General features: G+C 42.1%; 1 protein-coding gene across 1 annotated transcript; it reads left to right on the forward strand.

Annotated features, from left to right (window-relative positions):
- Positions 1-13,608: 13,608 nt before the first annotated feature.
- Positions 13,609-22,604, forward strand: LOC311586294 (uncharacterized protein; the record flags this gene model as incomplete). The annotated part of the gene is made up of 4 exons (XM_084762264.1): positions 13,609-13,620; positions 20,212-20,338; positions 20,542-20,602; positions 21,713-22,604. Coding segments are annotated over exons 1-4 (1,083 nt in total), but the record flags the coding sequence as incomplete, so codon positions are not given.
- Between the last annotated feature and the right edge of the window lie 742 nt (positions 22,605-23,346).

Consider the following 23,346-nt stretch of genomic DNA (forward strand, 5'->3'; position numbering starts at 1 on the left):
TACAGTTGTCATCACTGTGGTAAAGCCTTTGTACATCACAGTGATCTTCAAAGGCATGCCAAAATTCACACTGGAGAGAAACCTTAAAAATGTAATCAATGCAGTAAAGCATGTTTAGAACACTATAGTCTCCAAAGACATGAAAGAACACACCCTGGAGAGAAACCGTACGGATGTAAGCAACATGGGAAAGGCTTTCCAGAGTACAGTCATCTTCAAAGACATGAAAGAATTCACACTGGAGAGCAATGCTATTAAGGTATTCATTTGCGTGTCACAGTCACCTCCAAATACATAAAATGAAGAGAAACCCCATTGACAGAGAGATAAACCTGTGTTTTGTTACGATCCTGAGAGTGGGATAAAGCACAGACTTGAGAGAGAACAGGCGATGTTAATCCACTAGAAGATGAACCCCCTCCTGCAGGAGCTTGATTGTGGCCAGCTGAAAACCACGTGGACAGACTCTGGGAGGAGCTACATATATGAGCCCAAAACAGGCGAACACAACACACACAATGACTTTGCATTCTGTACCTGTACTGTGTGTGCTTGCTTGCGCACTGACTTCCTTGAATCTATTCTGTGGGAAGTGTAACCATGACCCCCCCGCCCCCCCTGCCCCCGCCTCAAAATGTATGTATAAAAATTTATACTGCTTGTCAAAAAAAATATATACCCAGGTGAAAACTCTATTCCGTGGGAAGTGTAACCATGACCCCGCCCCGCCCCCGCCTCAAAATGTATGTATAAAAATTTATACTGCTTGTCAAAAAAACAAAATATACCCAAGTGAAAACTCAATCCTGGGTTGCTCTATTTTTGTCACTTGCAATGGATTCCATCCTTTGAATCCAAAAACCAACCCATCTAGCAGGGACCTCATCGCCTTAAAATGATAGGAGACAGAGGAGTAAGGGAGCATCTTCATCCTCTGCATTACAAGGACACCTGTGGGAAGTAGAGTCAGTACTCCTCGTGGGTACCCAAGTTTGGTTCCTCCTACCCACATCAGGTGGCTCAGAACTACTTATATTTCTAGGTACAGGACATCTGATGCATTTTTCTGGCCTCCTAGGTCACCAGATATGCAAATGGAGGACAGAAACTCACATGTGGGATTCCATATTGTAAAAAAGGTTTTCTTCACATATATGCGTGCTATTTTTAAGTTAAAATTTATTTAACTTAGGTGCATAAGCTTTGCCACTGTACACCAAGTGCATGTCAGTTATCAGTGGAAGCCAGAAGACAGTGTCTGATCCCCTGTGGTCGGAGTTAGACTGTTGTGAGCTGTCCTTTGGGTGCTGGGACTCAAAGCTAGTTCATCTTTACTTCAGCCCTGACAGTATCAGAAACTAACTTAGACTTGGTGCTGAAAGAAGTTTTCCAGCCCACAATATTAGGAAAGAGTACCAAAAAAAAAAAAAAAAAAAAAAAGATCAGGAGAGCTGCATTGTGGTGGCTCACACCTTTAATCCCAGCTCTAGGGAGGCAGAGGCAGGCAGATTTCTGTGAGTTCGAGGCAGGCCTGGTTACTAAGTGAGTCTATGACAGCCAAGGCTACCCAGAGTAACCTTGTCCCCAAAAACCAAAAAATGAAAAATAAAAATAAATAAAAAAAATTAAGAATGATCAGGAGAAAAACTGACAATACACATATTTCAAAAGTGGTTGCCCACTTGGCCACATCCAGAAGACTGAGTTTACTTCACATGTGGTCAATAGGCACCAAGAGAGCCCTCAAGGACACATCATGTCAGGAGTACCCCTGCTTGAGGTTCTGCCTACTGTAAGGAGAGAAAAGGAACTTGCAGGCATGAAGACTGACTGGTCTGAATGGGTTTATAGTCTGAGCCACTGACGCCTTGCAGAGTATCCTGCACTCTAGGCAGGCATGTCACAGCTGCATAACTCGGTTCTTTTAGTTGCCTTAGTAAGGATGAGTGGCCGAGCCTGGCTTCTTAGAGCAGCCAGGACACAGGCTGTGCTCCTAATTCCAGTACCAGAAGAAGGCTCCTATCAAATGGAGCCCTCTTGCCTTAAACTCCATGTCTTCCAATGATGAGCAATATTGGTTTTTTAATCATTGAGTCTGTTCTAACTCATCAAAGGTCAAGGGCCGAGTTCTGTCCGTATTCTAGAGATGGTGAAACCCAGGCTCACAGAGATAAGTGGGTCTGCAATATAGTTAAGTTTAAACGAGCATCTTACTCATCCCAACATTGTAATCAGTCACTAAATGAAGCTGAGGCCCCCTAAGCCAGGCGTGGTAGCGCAGGCCTGTAGGCAGGGCGCTTAGTGAGTAGAGGCAGCAATTTCAGGATTTCAGAGTCACCCAGGGTGAGAGTGGCCAATGGTGTGGTAGGAGTCCAACAAAAGCCAGGGGGCTGTGATTGGTTCAGGCCGGTGGGCATCATCTTCCCTGCAGCTCCAGGACTCCAGGGCCATGGCACCAGTAAGTGTTAGCTGAGGTGTTTACCACACATGTTTCCTAATGCTTCCTGTCCAAGGCAACCTAGGTCACTTCAGGGTCAGACTCCTGCTGGTCATGAAAGAGGGATAATTAGCCTCAGGCAAGGATGAGCTCCCTAATTACATCTAATGCAAAGCGTTCATCCCCAGAACTAGACACACAACCAGTAGATATCAAATCAGCAAGTTTTATTCATATATTTATACATCTTACAAATACATAAAAAGAAGAGATTGAAAGTAAAGAGTTTGGGGAAGCAATGGGGAAAAGAGAAGGAACGGGGCAAGTGATGTAATATGTTTTTAATTAAAATGTGTGCAAATAAATATTAAATCCAAAGGTGGCTAGAAGGACAGCATAGCAGTTAAGAGCCCTGGGTTGTGTTACAGAGGACACAGGTTCCATTTCAGAAAGCACCTGCTAGCTAATCCCTTCCCGGAGCTCCAGTCACAAGGGAAATGATAGTCCCTCCTGGCCTGTGAAGGTGCTGTGTACAGACACATGCTTGCAAAATGCCCAGATACATCAAAGAAAAATGAAGTTAAAAAAAATGGAATCCTCTAGCAGGTTACCACGAAGAGACTTGATACCCTATGAGCATATACAGAGGGGAGGAATTCCTTCTCAGGAACAGTCATAGGGGAGGGGAATAAGGGGAAAATGGGAGGGAGGCAAGAATGGGAGGATACAAGGGATGGGCTAACCTTTGAGATGTAACAAGAATAAATTAATAAAAAATTAAAAAATCAAAGGGAAAAAATGGAATCCTCTGTAGTGATGCCATAGCCCAGAGACAGACAGCCGCCAGGGCTATTTAAAATGAACCTCTTGGGGCTGGAGAGATGGCTTTAGTGGTTAAGAGCACGGTCTGCTCTTCCAGAGGGCCTGAGTTCAATTCCCAACAACCACATGGTGGCTCACAGCCATCTCTAATGAGATCTGCCGCCCTCTTCTGGTGAGCAGGTGTACATGCAAGAGGAGCACTGTATATGTAATAAACAAACAAACAAATAAATAAATCTCCTTTTGAAAAAAATGAGCCTCTTATGGTCCTGCATGGGAGCAGCTGTAACCTTCCTGTGAGCCAGTCTTCTCAGAGGAAAACCAGCCATTTTCTAGCTCCTCATCAAAGAATTGCAGCCACAGCGCTGATGGGTGACTTTTCCTTAATGCTTTATTGGCTTGCGTCTTCTGACCTTTGTATGTGAGAATTGTGGCATTAATGAATGTTTTCCATTTGTCTTCTAGACCATAGTATATACTCTAGAAATTAGATTTGCTCTATAAATATCCATCTGCCTTAGGGGCTGGACTTGCAGTCTTCCGTCCCTATTTAAGTTATTCAACGTATAACCTGGGAGCTCAACCTAAAATAAACTTGAGGGTATGTGGAATGCAAAGTCTGTTTTAGCCCGAATCCTCTGATTGTTAGCCAGAGCTGAATAGATGCTATCATTAAGGAGATTTTCTGTTTTTTTTTTTCTTTTTGGTTTTTCGAGACAGGGTTTTTCTGTGTAGCATTAGCCGTCCTGGACTCACTTTGTAGACCAGGCTGGCCTCGAACTCACAGCGCTCCGCCTCCCTCTGCCTCCCGTGCGCCACCACTCCAGGCTATTTTTTTTTTTTTTGAGATTTTTCTTTATTAACCTCTTAGGTATGTGGGAATGATTTTTCCCCGGAAAGAGAGATTCATTCTAGAACAGCTTCATCTCCGGCATTTTAGAAAAACAAATGTTTCTGAAACAAGCTTTCCTATGTTGAATCAGTAGGCCTTGACCCCAATCTGTTTCTACCGAGCTCAGTGATCATACTGTGATCTTGATTAAACTAACTACATTCGTAAATGGCTGTACCCACCACTCAGCTTTAAAATTATTCGTTGAGTCATATGGTCCAACCATCAGCTGCAGTAACAGGAAAACGGATTTGCGTGTGGAGCACGGCTTCGGCCTTCACACCAGAATAGAAGCACTAGCTTTTTTTTTTTTTTTAAAGATTTATTTATTTATTTTTTATTGCATATGAGTGCTTTATCTGCAGAAGAGAGTATCAGATCACATTCTAGATGGTTGTGAGCCACCATGTGGTTGCTGGGAATTGAACTCAGGACCTCTGGAAGAGCAGGCAGCGCTCTTAACCACTGAGCCACCTCTCCAGCCCTAGAAGCACTAGCTTATTGTGTACGTCACAGGGAGAAATAAGACAGGCAAACAGCTGCTGGAGTCACCATTATGAAAAGGGACCTGATTATGGCAGGAGAAGTGATTTTGTAATTTCCCAGCTTGTGTCAATTCATGTCAGGTAAATGAAGACAGACCAGATTTATATAGGTGGACAATTTGAGGATGTTAGCTGATCGAATCAATATTGGATTTCCAATTAGGGGACTGTCCTTGGCAGATATGTACGATCCACTTTCACTGTTAAAGTCAGCTGTGAGGGTTGAGACACAGGCCATTAGCTGTAACTGTGTGTGTCGGGTTACAGGTGCCAACAGCTAACACTGCGTGTAGGGTCAAGAACAAACAGCATGCTATTAATGCTATTTCCTTTGCCATGCAGTGGTCTGCTCTATTCAGAGTCACTATATCTATCTTTATTTTCAAATATATTCATCACTTTTTAAAGTCAATTATTGATTTCGTCTTTGAAATTTGATTTTGTCTAAACATATCATTATTGTTCTACTCTCTTATTTCTTCTTATTCTCCAATGTTTACAGGTCATTAAAATTTTCATTCTACCCTGTCTGCCCTCACCTGCACCTCCACCCAAGGCACAACCAGCAGAGGGGCACTACATCCTGTCCTCGGACCCCCCCCCCCATTGCCCACCTTCTTGAAGAGGCCTTCAGGGGCCCCAGGAACACACAACTTAGATGCCTCCCTGCTCATTCTGTGACACAGCCTGTGACACCTCGGACACAGCCAGCAGAGATGAGCTGTGCTCTGTGCCCTGATCTCCACTGTCTGTTCCAAGGCTCTTGACTGCATCCCCGAGGAGTTCTGCACCAGGAACATGCAGCCAACACCAGGGATAACCAGATGCCTAAAGGCCAGCTTAAGAACACAATCAACAAGACCTCAGACAATATGGCACCACCAAGGTCCAGCTCTCCTACAAGCAAATGGACCAAGAAGCAAGCTGGAGTAGCCACTCTAAGATCTAATAAAATAGACTTTCAACCAAAATTAATCAAAAGAGTTAGGGAAGGAGACTTCATATTCATCAAAGAAAAAATCTACAAGGATGACATCTGAACTCTGACCATCTGTGCACCAAATGCAATGGCACCCACATTCATAAAAGAAACATTACTAAAGCTTAAATCACACACCTGACCACACACATTAATAGTAGGAGACCTCAACACCACACTCAACCAATGAACATATCATTGAGAAACTAAACAGAAATAAGGAAACTAACAAAGGTTATGAATCAAATGGACCTACCAAATATCTACCAAGAAAATTGAAATAACTCCTTGTGTCTTATCAGACGAATTAAATCTGTACTTCAGCAACAACAGGAAGCCAGCCCACAAACTCATAGAAACTGAGCAGCTTTTCACTTGGTGACCCCTGGGTCAGGGAAGAAATAGAGAAAGAAATTAAAGATTTTCTAGCATTCAAATGAAAATGAAGGCACAGCATACCCAAATTTATGGAACACAATGAACATGGTTCTTTTTCTTTTCTTTTTTTTTGTTTTTTTCGGTTTTTGTTTATTTGTTTGTTTGTTGTTGTTGTTGTTGTTTTTGAGAGAGGGTGTCTCTGTGTTAGCCTTGGCTGTCCTGGACTCATTTTGTAGATCAGGCTGGCCTAGAGATCCGCCTGCCCCTTCCTCCTGAGTGCTGGGATTAAAGGCGTGTGCCACCATGCCCAGCTTGAACACGGTTCTAAGAGGCAAGTTCATAGCACGAAGTGCCTTCATAAAGAAATTATAGACACCTCAGATTAGTAATTGAAAAGCACACCAGAAATATCTAGAACAAAAAGAAACAAACACTTCCAGGAGAAGGAAACAACAGGAAGTAGTCAAACTCTAGGCTGAAATCAGGAAATTAGAAACAAAACAAATCAAAGAATCAATAAAACCAAGAGCTCGTTCTTTGAAAAAAATAACAAGGTAGAGAAACCCTTTGCCAAACTAGCTAAAAGGCAGAGAGACAGTATCCAAATTAACAAAATCAGAAATGAAAAAGGGGATATATAATAGACACTGAAGAAATCCAAAGTATCATTAGGTCTTACTTCAAAGCCTGTACTCCACAAAATTGGAAAATCTAAAGGTAATGGATGATTTCCTTGGTAGATACCACTTACCAAAGTTAAATCAAGTCAAGTAAACATTTTTGAGATTATTCCATTTTTAATATATTTATTTAATCACTTTTCAGTCTGATGCCAGCTCCCTCCCTCATCTGCCAGTCCCATCCTCCTCCTCCTCCTCCTCTTCTTCTTCTTCTTCTTCTTCTTCTTCTCCTTCTTCTTCTCCTCCTCCTCCTTCTTCTTCTTCTTCCTCTTTCTCTTCCTCTTCCTCTTCTAGAAGGTGAGGCCCCCCAAGTGGTACTAACCCATTCACCTCAAGTCACAGCAGAACTAAGAACATCCTCTCGCCGTGAGGCTGTGAGGCGAGGCAAGGCAGCCCAGCTAGGAAAAGGAATCCAAAGGCAGGCAACAGAGTCAGAGACAGCCACCTCTCCCCTGATTCCAACTGTTACAGGATCCACAGGATAACCAAGCTGCACATGAGCTACATATATGGAGGGGATCTAGGTCCAGCTTATGCATGCTTTTGGTTGATGGTTCAGTTTCTGTGAGCCCCTATGGGCCCAGGTTAGTTTCCTCTGTAAGTCTTCTTGTGGTGTTCTTTGACAGTTATGCTAGGCTTCAGTCTGTAGCATAGCAGAATATCATTCATAGTATCATGTAAACTATTTAAATAGACCTGTAACCCCTAAGGGAATAGAAGCAGTCATTAAAACACTCCCAACCAAAAAGAAGCCCATGTCCAGAGAGTTTTAATTCAGAATTCTACCAGACTCTCAAAGAAGAGCTAATACCAATACTCCTCAAACTATTCCACAAAATAGAAACAGATGGAACAGTGTGAAACTCATTTTCTAAGGCCACAGTCACTCTGATACCTAAACACACAATGACTCAACAAAGAAAGAGTATTTCAAGCCAATTTTCCTTATGAACTGAAGCAAAGATACTCAACAAAATATTCAAAAACTGAATCCACAAACACAAAAACCATTACCCACCATGATCAAGTAGGCTTCATCGCAGGGATGCAAGGATGGTTCAACAAAGGAAGATCCATCCATGTAACCCACCACATAGACAAACTGAAAGAAAAAAAAGCCCACCCATGATCAGCTCATTAGATGCTGAAAAGCCTTTGATAAATCCAACACTCCTTCATGATACAAGTCTTATAGAGATCAGGGATACAAGGTACATACCTAAACACAATAAAGTCAATATACAGCAAGTCACCATCCAACATCAAAATAAATGGAGAGAAACTTAAAGACATTCCACTATCATCAGAGACAAGACAAGGTTGCCTACCCTCTCTTATTTGGTACAAGATAGTAATTGAAGTTCTAGATAGAGCAACAACACAACAAAGAGATATCAAGAGGATACAGATTGGAAAGGAAGAAGTCCTAGTATTGATGTTTGTAGATGATATGTTCGTATACATAAGGGACCCCAAAATTCTACCACAGAACCCCTACATCGGATAAACCCTTTCAACCAAGTGACTGGATGCAAAATTAGCCACAAATAAATCCTGTACAATAAGAGAACTTCTGAAGTATCACTAACCCTGATTTCAAACTGTTCTACAGAGCGATAATAATAAAAACAGCATGACATTGTCATTAAAACAGAGAGGTGGGCTTGGACAATCAAGCTTGGCTTGGATATCAGTAATTAGTCAGTAATTAGTCTTGAGTCTCATGAGTCAGCCTCCTGAGTACAAATCCATGGATAGAAGATGTACTCCCAATGTATACTGTTTTGTCAATATAGTTTAACAATATTGTAGGCTCCAACTTTTCCATTCCTACTTTATTTGGGGTTCTTTAAATGCTTATACCTCCCTGCCAGCCCACCTACCCTAGATGGGAGAGAACAGAGATTTAGGGGAGCAGGAGAAGTAGACATTATTGAATTCAGTTCCTGGGAGCAATTTCCCTGGAGTAGTGAGCAAGATTTCAGCAGACCCGCAATTCCACCAAAGTTGCTGCTGGAACCTGCAACAGGAGCCAGAGCCTGGAGCCTTGAAGCATTCTCTGGAGTGGTCCTCTCTTGGAGCATCTTGAAGGGGAACAATGAACAGGCAAACAGTACCAAGACCCAAAAAACCTCTGTATCCTGTTTGGAGCTCATATATATACTATGCTGTTTTTCAGCTGGCAAAAACCAAGGCCCTCCTTCCCCACTAAGTGGTTCGACTTCTAAGTGGATAAACATCACCCATTCTTTCACAAGTCTGTCCCCCATCCCACACTTGGGATCAAAACAAAAACATGTTTATATCCACTACAGTTAATGTTAAAATTCTTAATAAAAGAGAATAAACGAAACATTAATCCCTCATGTGTATCCACAGCAGCATTTTCATCATTCTGGCAGAGATATAGTGAAGTAGAATAATCAGCAATTAACTACATATCTCACAGCAAAGCTTGACTCCTAAATATATATATATTATTTGATGTTGTATGTTTCTTGTTCTCATTGGTTACCACTTGGCACTTCATCTTGAAGTACCACCTTCTATGGGAATTATCTGGGGATGCTAGATACTGTAACAGCAATGAATTTTATTTTAAAAGAAACTCTGTGTGTGTGTGTGTGTGTGTGTGTGTGTAAGTAAGTAAGTAAGATATTGGGTTTTAAGTCATGACAGGTAGAGATCAGAAGACAATTTTGTGGCATTTGCTTTGGTTATTTTTATATGATGGTCAAGGTCACGTGGCTAGCTTTGCACACAGACATCTACTGAGCCATCACACTGTGCAAATCAGATTATATCGGTAAAATAATTTTTTAATTGTAAACATACAGCCATCCAGGAGAAATAGGACAGTTTGAATTGTAAATCCGTTTTACAAATGAAAATTATATACTGCCATATTTTATTGGACTATGTTAGTTTATACTTAGGACAAAGCACTTGTTCATAGTACCTTCTCAGAACCACAAATCAATGCCAGAGAATTGTCTCAGTGTGTAAAGTTGGTCGCTGCTAAGCCTGAAGACCTGATTTCAATGTCTGGGAGACCCATAGTACTCCTACAAAGTTTTCTTTTATTTCTACACTTGGACTGTGGCAGATGTACACTCACACACTCACATGCGTAAATAAATGTGTGAGCCCAAATAAGGGCCAGTGAAGTCACTTGAAGCAAACAACTCCCTGGATTTTATCTCTAGAGCTCACATAGGGGAAGTAGATTATAAGACAAGAATAAATTATTCCCTCACTGCCACACATGCAACATGGCCCAGGTGTACACACACCAACATAACTCACACATTTTGAAGTATACGAAATTAACAAAGCAGAGAAAACCCAGTTATTAACATACAAAGTGATTAGCCAGGTTAAATTATTATTGTAGAATTTCAACAATTATTACTGTTCATAAAAATAATGATGGTCCCTTTGTAAATCTTATGCTTTCCATTTAAGATTCGAAGATATGTCATTTAAAAAATGTATCTCAGCTGGGCTATGAGGTGCATTCCTGGAATCATAGATGCTGCATAGATAACCAAGAAACACTCCTCTATTTAGAACCTGAAGGAAAACTCACATTCTTACCACAGCAGGGAGGTGCCTACAGCTTTTCAGCATCACTTTTTTTTTGTTTTGTTTTTTGTTTTTTGAGACAGGGTTTCTCTTTGTAGCCTTGGCTGCCCCGGACTCACTTTTTTTGGGGGGGGGGTTTGAGACAGGGTTTCTCTATGTATCCTAGGCTGTCCTGGACTCACTTTTGTAGACCAGGCTGGCCTCGAACTCACAGCAATCTGCCTGCCTCTGCCTCCGGAGTGCTAGGATTGAAGGCATGTGCCACCATGCCCGGCACAGCATCACATTTTTGTTGAGACTTTTCTGAGAAGGATCCAGCAAAGCCCATTCCTCCCAAGTGTAGTTTACATGAACATCTCCATAGGTTACTAAATCCCAAAGTATCCCATACGCACGAGTTTTAGAATGGGTAAGAATAGCCAAACTTCATGGAGACTACGTTCACATTATTCTGTGTGCTTTGCACATTTATTCCATAACACAGAAGTTCTTTTTTTTTTTCTGGGTTTTTCAAGACAGTGTTTCTCCGTGTAGCCTTGGCTGTCCTGGACTCGCTTTGTGGACCAGGCTGGCTTCGAACTCACAGTGATCCTCCGGCCTCTGCCTCCCAAGTGCTGGGATTAAAGGCGTGTGCCACCACGCCTAGCCCCAGAAGTTCTACATAATCAACAAGCCATCTTGGGAGGAAACAGAAGAGGAAGACACACTTCCCATTTCTGGGGTCATGGAATAAAATTCCAACTGAAATGCTTACCAGTAGATATTCAGAGAAAATGCAGAGAGATTCATTATATTGAGTATTCATCAGAGAAACCACATCAATAGTTACTAACTTGAGAAGAGGATGTACAAGCTGGGTTGATGGCTTGCATCTTTACTCCTAACAATCAGAGGCAGGTGAATCTGAGTTTCGGGACAGCTTAATCTATGTAGTAACTTCCAGGATATCCAGGATACACAGCAAAATACTATGAAAAAGAAACCACCAAACAAAAAACAAAACAAAACAAAAGACAAAACTCAGGTCTCACTGGAATTTCTTTCAAAGAATTGCACATTTGCACTACTTCTGTATTTGTCTTCCAGAAAACTGGAGTACTCTAGTTTAAAATGTATAGCTAATAAAATATTTTTATAAAGGAATCCACTTTTGAGATGTTACTAAGGTGCTGACTGATAAATAAATGCTAATCCAAACAAACAAGAAGAAAGAAAGAAAAACAATAGGATAAAACAAAACAGTTAACAGCTCTTCTGGATGTTGTAGAAGACCCTGCTTCATTTCCCAGCTGTCACTTAGTGCTCACCATCATTGGTACCTACAGTTCCAGGGCATACAACGCCATCTTCTGACGTCTGTCACATCACACACACACATGGTGTCCACTCATACAATCAAGCAAAAGACCCATGCAAAATTGTTAATTTTTTTTTAATTAAAAGGATATATAATGATGGCGCGAAGGTTAAACACCTGTAGTCCAATATAGCAGGAGAATCAGACAAGCTGAATGTCATGAACACAGGCCATCCTGGTAGAAGAAATGATGCCCTCTGCCAAAGGTGGAAAGCTGAGATGTAGTGATGGTCAGGACAAAAGCAAATACTTGATATGTACAAGCACCTAAGTTCAATGTCCATTACAGGCTTTGAACTTTTTCAAACCTACTTTATTTGGGGTTCTTTAATGCTTACACCTCCCTTCCAACCCACCTACCCTAGATGGGAGAGAACAGAGGTTAATGGGAACAGGAGAAGTAGACCTTTTTAGACTCAGTGCCTTGGATCAATTCCACTCTCCTTAGGATTCCAGCAGACCCATTAAACAGCAAACCAGCAATTCAGCAGAGGTGACTGCAACCGCTACAGCCGGAACCCAGGGCAGCAGCTGGAACCTGGAGCAGCAGCGGCCTGAACCTCAAAGCTTTCTCTGGAGCGGTTCTCTCTAGGAGCCAAACAATAAGAAGCAAAGCCAGCCACACGTGGTGGTGCACGCCTTTAATCCCAGCACTGGGGAGGCAGAGGCAGGCGGATCGCTGTGAGTTTGAGGCCAGCCTGGTCCACAAAGTGAGTCCAGGACGGCCAAGGCTCCACAGAGGAAACCCTGTCTCAAAAAAAAAAAAAAAAAAAAAAAAAAAAAAAAAAGGAAGCAAAGCCCAAACCTAAAAAAGCCAATTCACACCTCACACTTGGAATCAAAACAGAAACATGTTTACATCCACTACAGCCCATCACCTAAAAATATTAAAAATAAGAAGTCTGGCCAGCAAGCTGATTCAGAAAAGCAAGCAAACAAACAAACAAACAAAAACTATTTCTACTGTAAAGAGGGGCAGCAAGAGAAGGAAACCTGCCAACCCTAAGAAAATGGACACATAAAACAGGAAATGGAGAGGCTCTAGGTACACAAAGTCCTCTCTGGTAAAGCACTACCTCCAGAAAGACTCCAGCTGCAAATGGTTCCATAAGCAACCCCAAAGAAAGGTAAAACCAGAAACAAGTGTTCAAATTTGAACAAATTGTTCAAAGCATCATTTACTTTACTAACACAGCCATTTTTCGTTTTTGCTTTGTTTTTTTCACCTTCCGACTGAGGAAGATATTAACTGTTTTCTCCAAGGCTTGTCTCATACCTACCAGGAGAAAATGGCTGCGGTTTACCTGAAGCCAGCAGGAAGCCACAAAAACAAAACAAAACACTACACAACAAAACAAAACCCTTTTGTTTCCTAAAATCTTTCTTTAATTGTTACTATTCTGGGCACCCTTCCAACGTGTGGGACAGGTTAATAACTCCACTGCAAGTTAGTAATGGGCTTTGCAAGCAAGCTAGGCAGGAGGTAGAGGGGGAAATTCCTAGTGAGTGTTGTGAGGGGAGCTCAGAGAAGCTCAGAAATCCTGAGGCTATGAACACAGGGTCACTGCACGCAAAGGGGAGGGGCAAGCGGCTGAGGGGCCGGAGTGGGAGTGGCCTGTCCTCCCTCAGGCTATGCCAGGAAAGAGACTGGTAAACTCTAGGAGGACAGTCACGAGGGCTACTGAAATGCAAATCTGTACATAACCGGAAAAGGTCGGACCTGGAGCCTCTGCGCTCTAATCCTAAGGGAGGAGTTCATGTCGCTCAAAACGCACTGACCAATCAGGGCCTCTAGGTGGACTTGCCGGTCGGAGGAGGCGTGTTCTTCCGGGTGCGGTGAGGCAGGCTGAGCTCTATAACTAAGCACGCTTCAGTGTGATGTGGACTGAGCTCTTCTGCTGCGTTCTGTGATCTGAGCTCTGGGAAGTCCAGAAGCTGCGACATGGTGAGTGCAGCGTCACTGCCCACAGCGGGGAGGAGAAAGAGGCCGAGCTGCGGGAGCTGGTGTGGTGGTTCTTTCCCGGGGCTGAGTGGGAACCGGTGTCCAGATGGAAGGTCTCTTTTTGAAAGACCCCCGAAGGGAGACCCTCACTCAAGCCTCGGGATGGCGCGCACCCAAAGACACATAAACGACCGTCTTGCTGTAAACACATGAGGCAGTTTATTGGCGGAGCTCCGGGTCGACACGTATCTCACGCAGGAGACAGAGGGGTCGACCCAGAAGCCCAGGGGTTAGGGGTTTATATGGGCAAGGGTCGGGGGGAGTGGGAAGTTTTGGCGCGGCCACACACGATTGGTTGTTTCAAACATTTGAACTTATAGCCAATCAACAGTCATAGGAAAAAATGGTTTCTAAATGATCCTAACAGTTACCCTTTTCTTTTGTTTTTTTTTTTTTTGTTTATTTGTTTTTTTCCGAGACAAGGTCTCTCTGTGTTAGCCTTGGCTGTCCTGGAGTCACTTGGTAGACCAGGCTGGCCTCGAACTCACAGCGATCCGCCCGTCTCTGCCTCCCGAGTGCTGGGATTACAGGTGTGCGCCACCTCGCCCGGCCCCTTTTCTTTATCGTAACAGAATAAGGTAATATTAGTAGTCAGAATTATCTTCTCCAATGTTAAAACATTTGTTTGCTTTAAGTGAGTCTCTCTAAAGGAAATAGCACTCCACCCCCAATCCCTTTTCCATTATTGGCAAATGAGAGAACCAGAGTGCACAGAGTGAGTGCTGGTAAGTAATTTATTTGATTTTGATTTTGACTACAATTCTATAGTTCTTGTTTAAAGGACATCTTTGTATTTCCTTTTATCAGGGGTACCATCAATGTTGTGTGATTTTATTAATTATAATATATTTATCTTTTTGTTTATCTCAAAAATGATAGACCACCTATTTTTGTCGTCTGAAAATATACTATATTATGTTATGAGTTCCTTGAGTTTTTGTTGCCTTGAGGACTTTCTGTGGAGAAACAGGTTAAGTTTCCCTCCTTGTCCTAACGGCTTGCCTCCCCTCGTTTCTTGGCTAGTGCGTGTTTTCCAGTTGTTGCAATCATCAAAGTTTGAGTTTTTTCTACTTAAGTGGTAGATATGTTTAACACATTGGTTTGGGGTTTAAAAAATGTCTTCATATATTATTGTCTGTATCATAACTGGGTTGTTTCAGAGTCTACAGTCATCTGAGGGCGCTTCAGTTGGCTGGTTGCTGTCTCTTTGGGGGGGATGAGGATGGTTGATGTGGGAAGGCTCTTCTCCTATCTTGAAGCCAGTGATCCTGGACTGGAAAAGAGGACCAGCCAAGCGTGAGACAGTGACCAAGCAAGCGAGACCGGACACAATGTTTGTCCATGCTTTTATGCCTTCATTTTCTATCTTGAGTTTCAGGCCTAAGCTCCCAACATGATGGACTGTGATGACACAGCCAACCAAAAAACCCATTAATTACCTAAGATACTTTTGGTTAGAGGATTTAATCACGGCAGCAGAGAAGTAAGTTACTGTAACAACCAATAGGATGCAAAAGGTGATTTTGCTTCTGGACAGAACCGGGGAATGTTTTGTTTGGAGTAGTATGGAAACTATCAGGACTTTGGATGGCAAAATATTTACAAACCTGAGAACAGCTTAATTGGCCCTTCTTAAAGACCCTGGAGGGTAGGAGCCTTGAGAGCAATGCAAACAGAGGAAATCGAGGCAATAGGATTTCAGTGGAAAATAACCTCTATGGGAAATGACAAATACAAGTCATTTCTGTGACATTTTGGCCTCTATCCTTCTTATTTTCCTCAAGCCCTGAAAAATTGTGTTACGCAGAATTAAAAACTAGTGAGCTGATTTCTTACATGGAAACTGAGTCTTTGGCTGGTGATTCCTAGTGACTCATTCAGGACTACAGTGAAACTAAGCAACAAGCAGGGCAGAAATAAATGCAAAGTCTGGGTTGCAAAGCAAAACAGCAAACAGCACTATGCAATTTCAAATGGCAGTCAAGTGCTGCAAAGAGAGAAGAATCACCAGGAAGATTATCACCATTAAGAAGAAGGCTCTGGAAAAAAAAAAAAAAGAAGAAGGCCCTGGCTTTGGATTAGAGGCCCTAAGAGGGGGCCCTAAGGCTAACACTCCCTCCTGCAAAGCTTTGACTTCATGGAAGGAGTGTGCAATGTGATTGCTAGTGCCAGGAAGGAACTTCATGTAAAACCTGCTGGGACCGTGCTACAGGTGCGGCATGGTCCTTCCCTATTCAGAAGCCAAACTTGACAGGATCACCTATATTGTGTTCTGGAAAATGGAAAGATGCAATATTGGCGGTCATGGATTCTTCCTCTGTGGTTTCAGCTCAGCACTGCTCCAGCCATCTGTGTTGGGCAGAGTCAGAGCCCCAGTGAGGAGACTGAGTGTTCATTGCACCGAAGCTTGAGGGTGAAGCCACAGTTGCACTGTGAGACCACAAGATATTGAGATACCTAAACTAGGAGACACCTGCCATGGAGAGATGCATGTAGGGAGTAGAAATAACCAAACTGAGAGATGTCTGAGAAGTTGCAGGGATAGGGCCATAAGCCCTTTGAAATTGTAGCCCCGTGTGTCTGAGACAGAGCTAGAGGATTTGGTGTTTCCCCGGCTTGTTTCCTTGCCTTGGTCCAGTCTTCCCTCACTATGTCCCCATCACTCTATTAGAATGGAAAGGGTTGTTCTGGGTCATTGTATGTTGCAAAGATATAACTTGTTTTCTGATTTATCAAGATGTGGCGAACAGATTATCTTGAGTGTCAGGAGAGACTTTGGACATTTGAACAGGGTTGGGGCTGTTGCACACTATTAGGGTCACTGAAGTTAAATGCATTTTCATCTTGAGATGACCATGAGCCTATTGTGAATGTAGTTGGTTCACTCGCAAAGCTCCCAGAGAGGATGATGTCTTTGAACACTTGTCTCTCTTTGTGGCTTTCTTTGGGTAACTTTTGTAGGAAGAGCCTTTCTAAATTTCTTTTTTTTTTTCAATTGGGCATGGAATCTGAGGAACAGTCAGCTTCCTTCTCATGCTGTTATGCCTTCACCATAATAGACTCTAACCCTGAACCACAAAAGATACAATAGAAGCAATTGCTATCCAGTGCTAAGCTATTTTTCTAGCCTGATGTTTTCATATTTGCTGGGAAGTGTTAGGCTTGGGCCCCCTGGGGCCACGCCCTGTCCTGTATGCAATTGTTATTCTGTCCTGGCAGCTTCCTGTTGTGAACATTGTGCCTCGTTGAGCTGACCACAGTTCCTGTTTTGCACCCTGGTTACCTTGGTTACATGGTTCGTCTTGTGCTGGGGACTTTCTACCTACATCGTCTTGTATTTTTCCACCTGCCTCTGTACTGCATAAAAGGCCTTGGCCCCTCCTCATTTAAACGGCATTCTCTTAGAAAGCATGACCTGCTGTCTTGAGTGTTCTTCAACCCGCAGTCCCTCACTCGATATGATGGGGTAATTGCAGCAATATTTTTAATTTTGTTGATTTTGTTTTTTGTTTTTGAAGACAAAGTTCCTCTGTGTAGCCCTGGTTGTCCTCAGAGTAGGTGTGCAAGCCAAGAAGTGCCTGGAAGTTCGAGATCACCTGACTCTGGTTCCAGAGTGCTGGGGTTAGATGTGAGCCAACATGACTGGCTTTGTATTTTTATATTACGGGCTGATGCGCCTGGAACGTAGGTTTTTGTACATGTCAAGCCTTTGCTGCTGTCCTGAGCTTCACTCACATCTTGAATTTTGAAATTTATCAGAGATTACATTCTATTTCTCAGGATGGCATGCATTCATGACATTAACCCTGCCTGAGTCCACTGAGTGATTAGATTGCCAGTGTGTAACCTGTTATATTTATTTTGAATTTTTTGAATGAATATGAGTTTCTTTTTTTTTTTCTGAGACAGGGTCTCTCTGTGTAGCCTTGGCTGTCCTAGACTCACTTTATAGACCAGGCTGGCCTCGAACTCACAGCGATCCACCTGCCTCTGCCTCCCAAGTGCTGGGATTAAAGGCATGTGCTACCACGCCCAGCTTAAATATGAGTGTTTGCCTGTAACACATGAAGATGCCCCTCATGAGCGCCTGGTCTTCACAGTAGTCAGAAGATGGCCTCAGAACTCTTGATCTTGGAATAATGGATAGTTGCGAGTCCCTACGTAAGACCTGGCAATTGAGCCCAGTTACTTTCAAGAGCAGCAGGAGCTCTTCCTTGCTGAACCATTTCTCCTGCCCTACGTTGTCATGTGTCCATTTGTGTCTGTTTAAATATGCATTCCCTTTCAGTAGATCTTATTAATGTAGCAGTTTTTCTTTTTTAAATTAAACATTTTTTATTTTTTTACATCTGCAGTTATATTACACATATAAACAATAAACTATGCATAACAAGAAGAGCCATGACATAATCAGGAATTATAGAAATGTTACATTCGTAGTGTTTTGGCTATTTGTATTTGACAGCCTGGAAGAAAACATCTTTCTTATCTTGGTTCATCTAAAATAATGAATGTAGGCCGGGCTGGTGGCGCACGCCTTTAATCCCAGCACTCGGGAGGCAGAGGCAGGCGGATCGCTGTGAGTTCGAGGCCAGCCTGGTCTACAAAGTGAGTCCAGGACAGACAAGGCTACACAGAGATACCCTGTCTGGAAAAACCAAAAAATAAAAAATAAAATAAAATAATGAATGTAAGTCAATCTCCATCACATCTTGTCATTCTCAACTTAAAATATCTATCTAGACATCTTAAACCTTAGACAACTAAACTTCATTGTAAAACTAAGCTACCTGGTCTTCAACCCCATCAGAGACTTTAGAAGGAATAACCCTTGATTGCCTGAGTATGCCAGGAGTGTAGCTTAGTAGCTTTCCAAATGAGAAGATGAGAGAGACAGTTTGCTTCCTAAACAGTCACCCAAAACTCTCTATAACATTGGAGCGTCTTCTTCAGCCTTCTAGTCCAGTATATCTGACAGGCATATTTGTGAAAAGGAACTATTGAGGACTTGCTTACTCTGTCTTGGCAGAGTTTGGCTGTCGACTCTGCCTGCATCCAAGCTTACCTTTTTTTAAGGCAGAATTCTGTCTGTGTTAGAAAGGAGAATGTTTTCCCCAGTGGCTCGTTTGCCACATTTGAAGCCATCTCCATAAGGAGGTTTGCTGATGGTCATCATTGTTGTTGAGGCAGGCTGGATGTTGTTAGGAGTTAACCTGTTTTATTCTCATTGTCAAAGAATCTTTAAAGTAAACTTTTTTTTTTTTTTTGGTTTTTCAAGACAGGGTCTCTCTGTATAGCCTTGGCTGTCCTGGACTCGCTTTGTAGACCAGGCTGGCCTCGAACTCAACAGGCATCTGCCTGCCTCTGCCTCCCGAGTGCTAGGATTAAAGGCGTGCGCCACCTTGCCCGGCTAAGTAAAACATTTTTTTTTTGAGACAAGCTTTCTCTGTGTAGCCTTGGCTGTCCTAAACTCACTCTGTAGACCAGGCTGGCCTCGAACGCACAGTGATCCTCCAGCCTCTGCCTCCCAAATGCGGGGATTAAAGGTGTGTGCTTCCACAGCTGGCAATAAAAACATTTTTAAATGTTATATTCTGTGTCTCTGAGGTTTTTGAAGACCTTATCTAAATATTTTACCTTATCTTCCTATAGAATCATATCTATCTGTTGCACCTAAGATGTATATTCTTGTGATAAAAGTAAACTAGTAATCGATATAACCATGATTTGATCAACTATCAATTAACTTGTGTAGCTCTTCCCTCACTCATCCCCTTCCCTCCCTTGGTCCTCAGAGGGGGGAGCCCTGCTCCCCTAACATCTGAACTCAGCCCATCAAGTCTCATCTGTGCTGCCTGTAACCTCTTCCTCTTTGATCGATTTGCTCTGGAGAGTCAGGGTCTTAATATGTACCTCTGACTGTCCTGGACCTGGTTCCATAGTCCACGATTGCATCAGACTCAACGACATACACCTGCCTCTGGCTCCTAAGTGCTGGGATTAAAGGCATGAGCCAATGCACGCAGCTTGTCCATAACTTTTTGTAGATAGTAATTGTTGATACATTTTCTCTGATGTTTGCTCAGTACTGTCTATCTGCTTGTCTTTTTTTCTTTATGGCTATTAATTGGCATTTCTCTTGCAAGGCTATATCCTATTCAAAGGCTGAAGAAATGACATCGACGCCGGGCGTGGTGGCGCACGCCTTTAATCCCAGCACTTGGCAGGCAGAGGCAGGTGGATCGCTGTGAGTTCGAGGCCAGCCTGGTCTAAAAGTGAGTCCAGGACAGCCAAGGCTACACAGAGAAACCCTGTCTCAAAAAACAAAATAAAACAAATGACATCGGTGAATCTTATTATTCAGTTTCCTTCTGAAATGATTGGTCATTACTTTATAACTTCAAGGAACTTTATAATTTCAAGGAATAAGTGTGGGAAGCACCAGAATTATATGATTATATTATTGATGAAGTATATATGTACAGTATTGTTAGTTATCTGCTGTCTGTTGAACACATGTGTGGGACATTTTAGAGTGCTGTGAACGATGAAGATGTGTGTGTGAACTTCACTCGGGAAGAGTGGGCTTTGCTGGATCCTTCCCAGAAGAGTCTCTACATAGAGGTGATGCTGGAGACCTACCGGAACCTCACTGCTGTAGGTAAGACTGAATTTTCCTTTAGGGTTTAAAATAAGGGAGAAAACAGCTTCTTGGTTCTTGATGCTCTTCTGTAGTTTCAGTTGAGAACGAGGAAGAGTGAGGAGAGTAAATGAGGCCTGGTTCTGAGGTTCACTGAAGAAAGGAGCTGAAATGTTGCCTCATTTCCAATCACACATCATGTATTTTCTGGTATTATATTTTAGGCTACAATTGGGAAGACCATAATATTGAAGAACATTGTGAAAGTCCTAGGAGACGTGGAAGGTAATTTTCATGTGCGAGCTGATACAAATATGCCTCTGAGGAAATTTTAATGTGTCCTGGAAGTTTTCAAGAAAAGCAGCAGTGGAAAAAAACAAAAAAACAAAAAAAAACCCCACTACTTTAAGTGTATTTACGATTACTAAATTCTCACAAAACTGTGTACCTTGATGTCAAGTATCTGATTTGTGTTTGAAAGGCGTTCCTCTAAGAAAGAAGACAAGGAAACAATGCCTTAACAGATACACTCTTTCAGTCATAGCTCCATTAGAGCTGTGCTGTAGAACTGCCAGTCTGTTTAGCCTCATACTACTCCAAAGCCTTCTAATAAGCAAACAGTCAATAGTAAAGCGTGTTACTAATATCTTTGTAGTAATGTTGCTGAGTTTAGTGAGAGGGCCAGTTGATGAGAGTCAAGAAAGTTGTTGTGGAGGAACCTTAATCGCTATCTCACATTTTTATAAGGAACAAAGAGCCCAAATGTCAACACAATGTGGAAATCTCTCATTTGTTATTCTTCCTGTAATGGGTATAGCATACGTCACAATTGATACACGCCATGTGAGTCAAGCATATTGGAAGAAGCAACATACCTCTCTGTTCCCAGAATAAGTAGAATATATGTAGCAGTCCCCACTTTGTGTAGACTTTCTTAGTGGGATACAAGTTTACAATTAATTGGTTTTCCAACTTCATTGGGACTACATCCACAAACTCACACTGCAGAAAATCCCTATGAGTACTAGGAATGCGGAAATTCTTCTGTTTTTCCTAGTTTACTTGGCAAATGTGGTATCACTCACACTATAGGAATATTTATGAATGCAATCAGTGTAGTAAAGCTCTGAGCTCCTTCAGTTCCCTTTAAATAGCTGTAAAAACTCATATAGAAAAATGATGTAGTAAATGCTCTTACCATCACAGGCATCTTCAAGGATGCAAAACAATCCATAACAAAGGAGAACACCATGGATGTAAACAAAGTGATGAAACCTTAAGATCTGATTCCTCTTTACATCTAGACTCATTTGTAAAATTAATTCATACAGATAAAAATGTTCCTCAGTGGAATGAATGTGGTAAACCTTTCACATGTGCCAATTATCTTTGCAGGTACGAAAAAAGTCATAATGAAGAGAAACCTTATGAAGTTATTCAATATGGTGAAGCCTTTGGACATCACAGTAGTCTCCAAATATATAAAAGAACACATAGTGGAGAGAAACCCTATAAATGTCCTCAATGTGATAAAGCCTTTTCACAACACAGTCGTCTCCAAAGACATGAAAGAATACATACTAGAGAGAAACCCCACAAATGTAATCACTGTGGTAAAGCCTTTGCACATCCCAGTCGTCTTCAAAGTCATGACAGAATTCATACTAGAGAGAAACCTTACAAATGTACTCAATGCGATAAAGGCTTTTCAGAACTGTCTAGTCTTCAAAGACATGAAAGAACACACACTGGAGAGAAACCCTATGAATGTAACCAATGTGGTAAAGCCTTTGCATATCACGGTGGTCTCCAGGTACATAAAAGGACACATACTGGAGAGAAACCATATGAATGTAACCAGTGTGGTAAAGCCTTTGCACAACACAGTCATCTCCAAAGACATAAAAGAACACATACTGGAGAGAAACCCTATGAATGTAAGCAATGTGGGAAAGCCTTTACAGAACACAGTCATCTTCAAAGGCATGAAAGAATTCACACTGGAGAGAAACCCTATGAAGGTATTCAACATGGTGAAGCCTTTGCCTGTCACAGTCATCTCCAGATACATAAAAGAGCACCTACTGAAGAGAAACCCCATGAATGTAAGCACTGTGGTAAGGCCTTTGCATATAAGGCTCTTCTTCAAATACATAAAAGAACACATACTGGGGAGAAGCCCTATGGATGTAATCAGTGTGGTAAAGCCTTTTCACAACTCGGTACTCTACAAGTACATAAAAGAGTACATACTGGGGAGAAGCCCTATGGATGTAATCAGTGTGGTAAAGCCTTTTCACAACTCGGTCATCTACAAGTACATAAAATAGTACATACTGGGGAGAAGCCCTATGGATGTAATCAGTGTGGTAAAGCCTTTTCACAACTCGGTACTCTACAAGTACATAAAAGAGTACATACTGGGGAGAAGCCCTATGGATGTAATCAGTGTGGTAAAGCCTTTTCACAACTCGGTACTCTACAAGTACATAAAAGAGTACATACTGGGGAGAAGCCCTATGGATGTAATCAGTGTGGTAAAGCCTTTTCACGACTCGGTCATCTACAAGTACATAAAAGAGTACATACTGGAGAGAAGCCCTATGAGTGTAACGACTGTGGTAAAGCCTTTGCTTATAAGTCTCTTCTTCAAATACATGAAAGAACACACACCGGAGAGAAACCCTACAGTTGTCATCACTGTGGTAAAGCCTTTGTACATCACAGTGATCTTCAAAGGCATGACAAAATTCACACTGGAGAGAAACCTTAAAAATGTAATCAATGCAGTAAAGCATGTTTAGAACACTATAGTCTCCAAAGACATGAAAGAACACACCCTGGAGAGAAACCCTACGGATGTAAGCAACGTGGGAAAGGCTTTCCAGAGTACAGTCATCTTCAAAGACATGAAAGAATTCACACTGGAGAGCAACCCTATTAAGGTATTCATTTGCGTGTCACAGTCACCTCCAAATACATAAAATGAAGAGAAACCCCATTGACAGAGAGATAAACCTGTGTTTTGT

The sequence above is a fragment of the Acomys minous genome (assembly GCF_964271855.1).
Source record: "Acomys minous genome assembly, chromosome: 16".
Lineage (NCBI taxonomy): Eukaryota > Metazoa > Chordata > Mammalia > Rodentia > Muridae > Acomys > Acomys minous.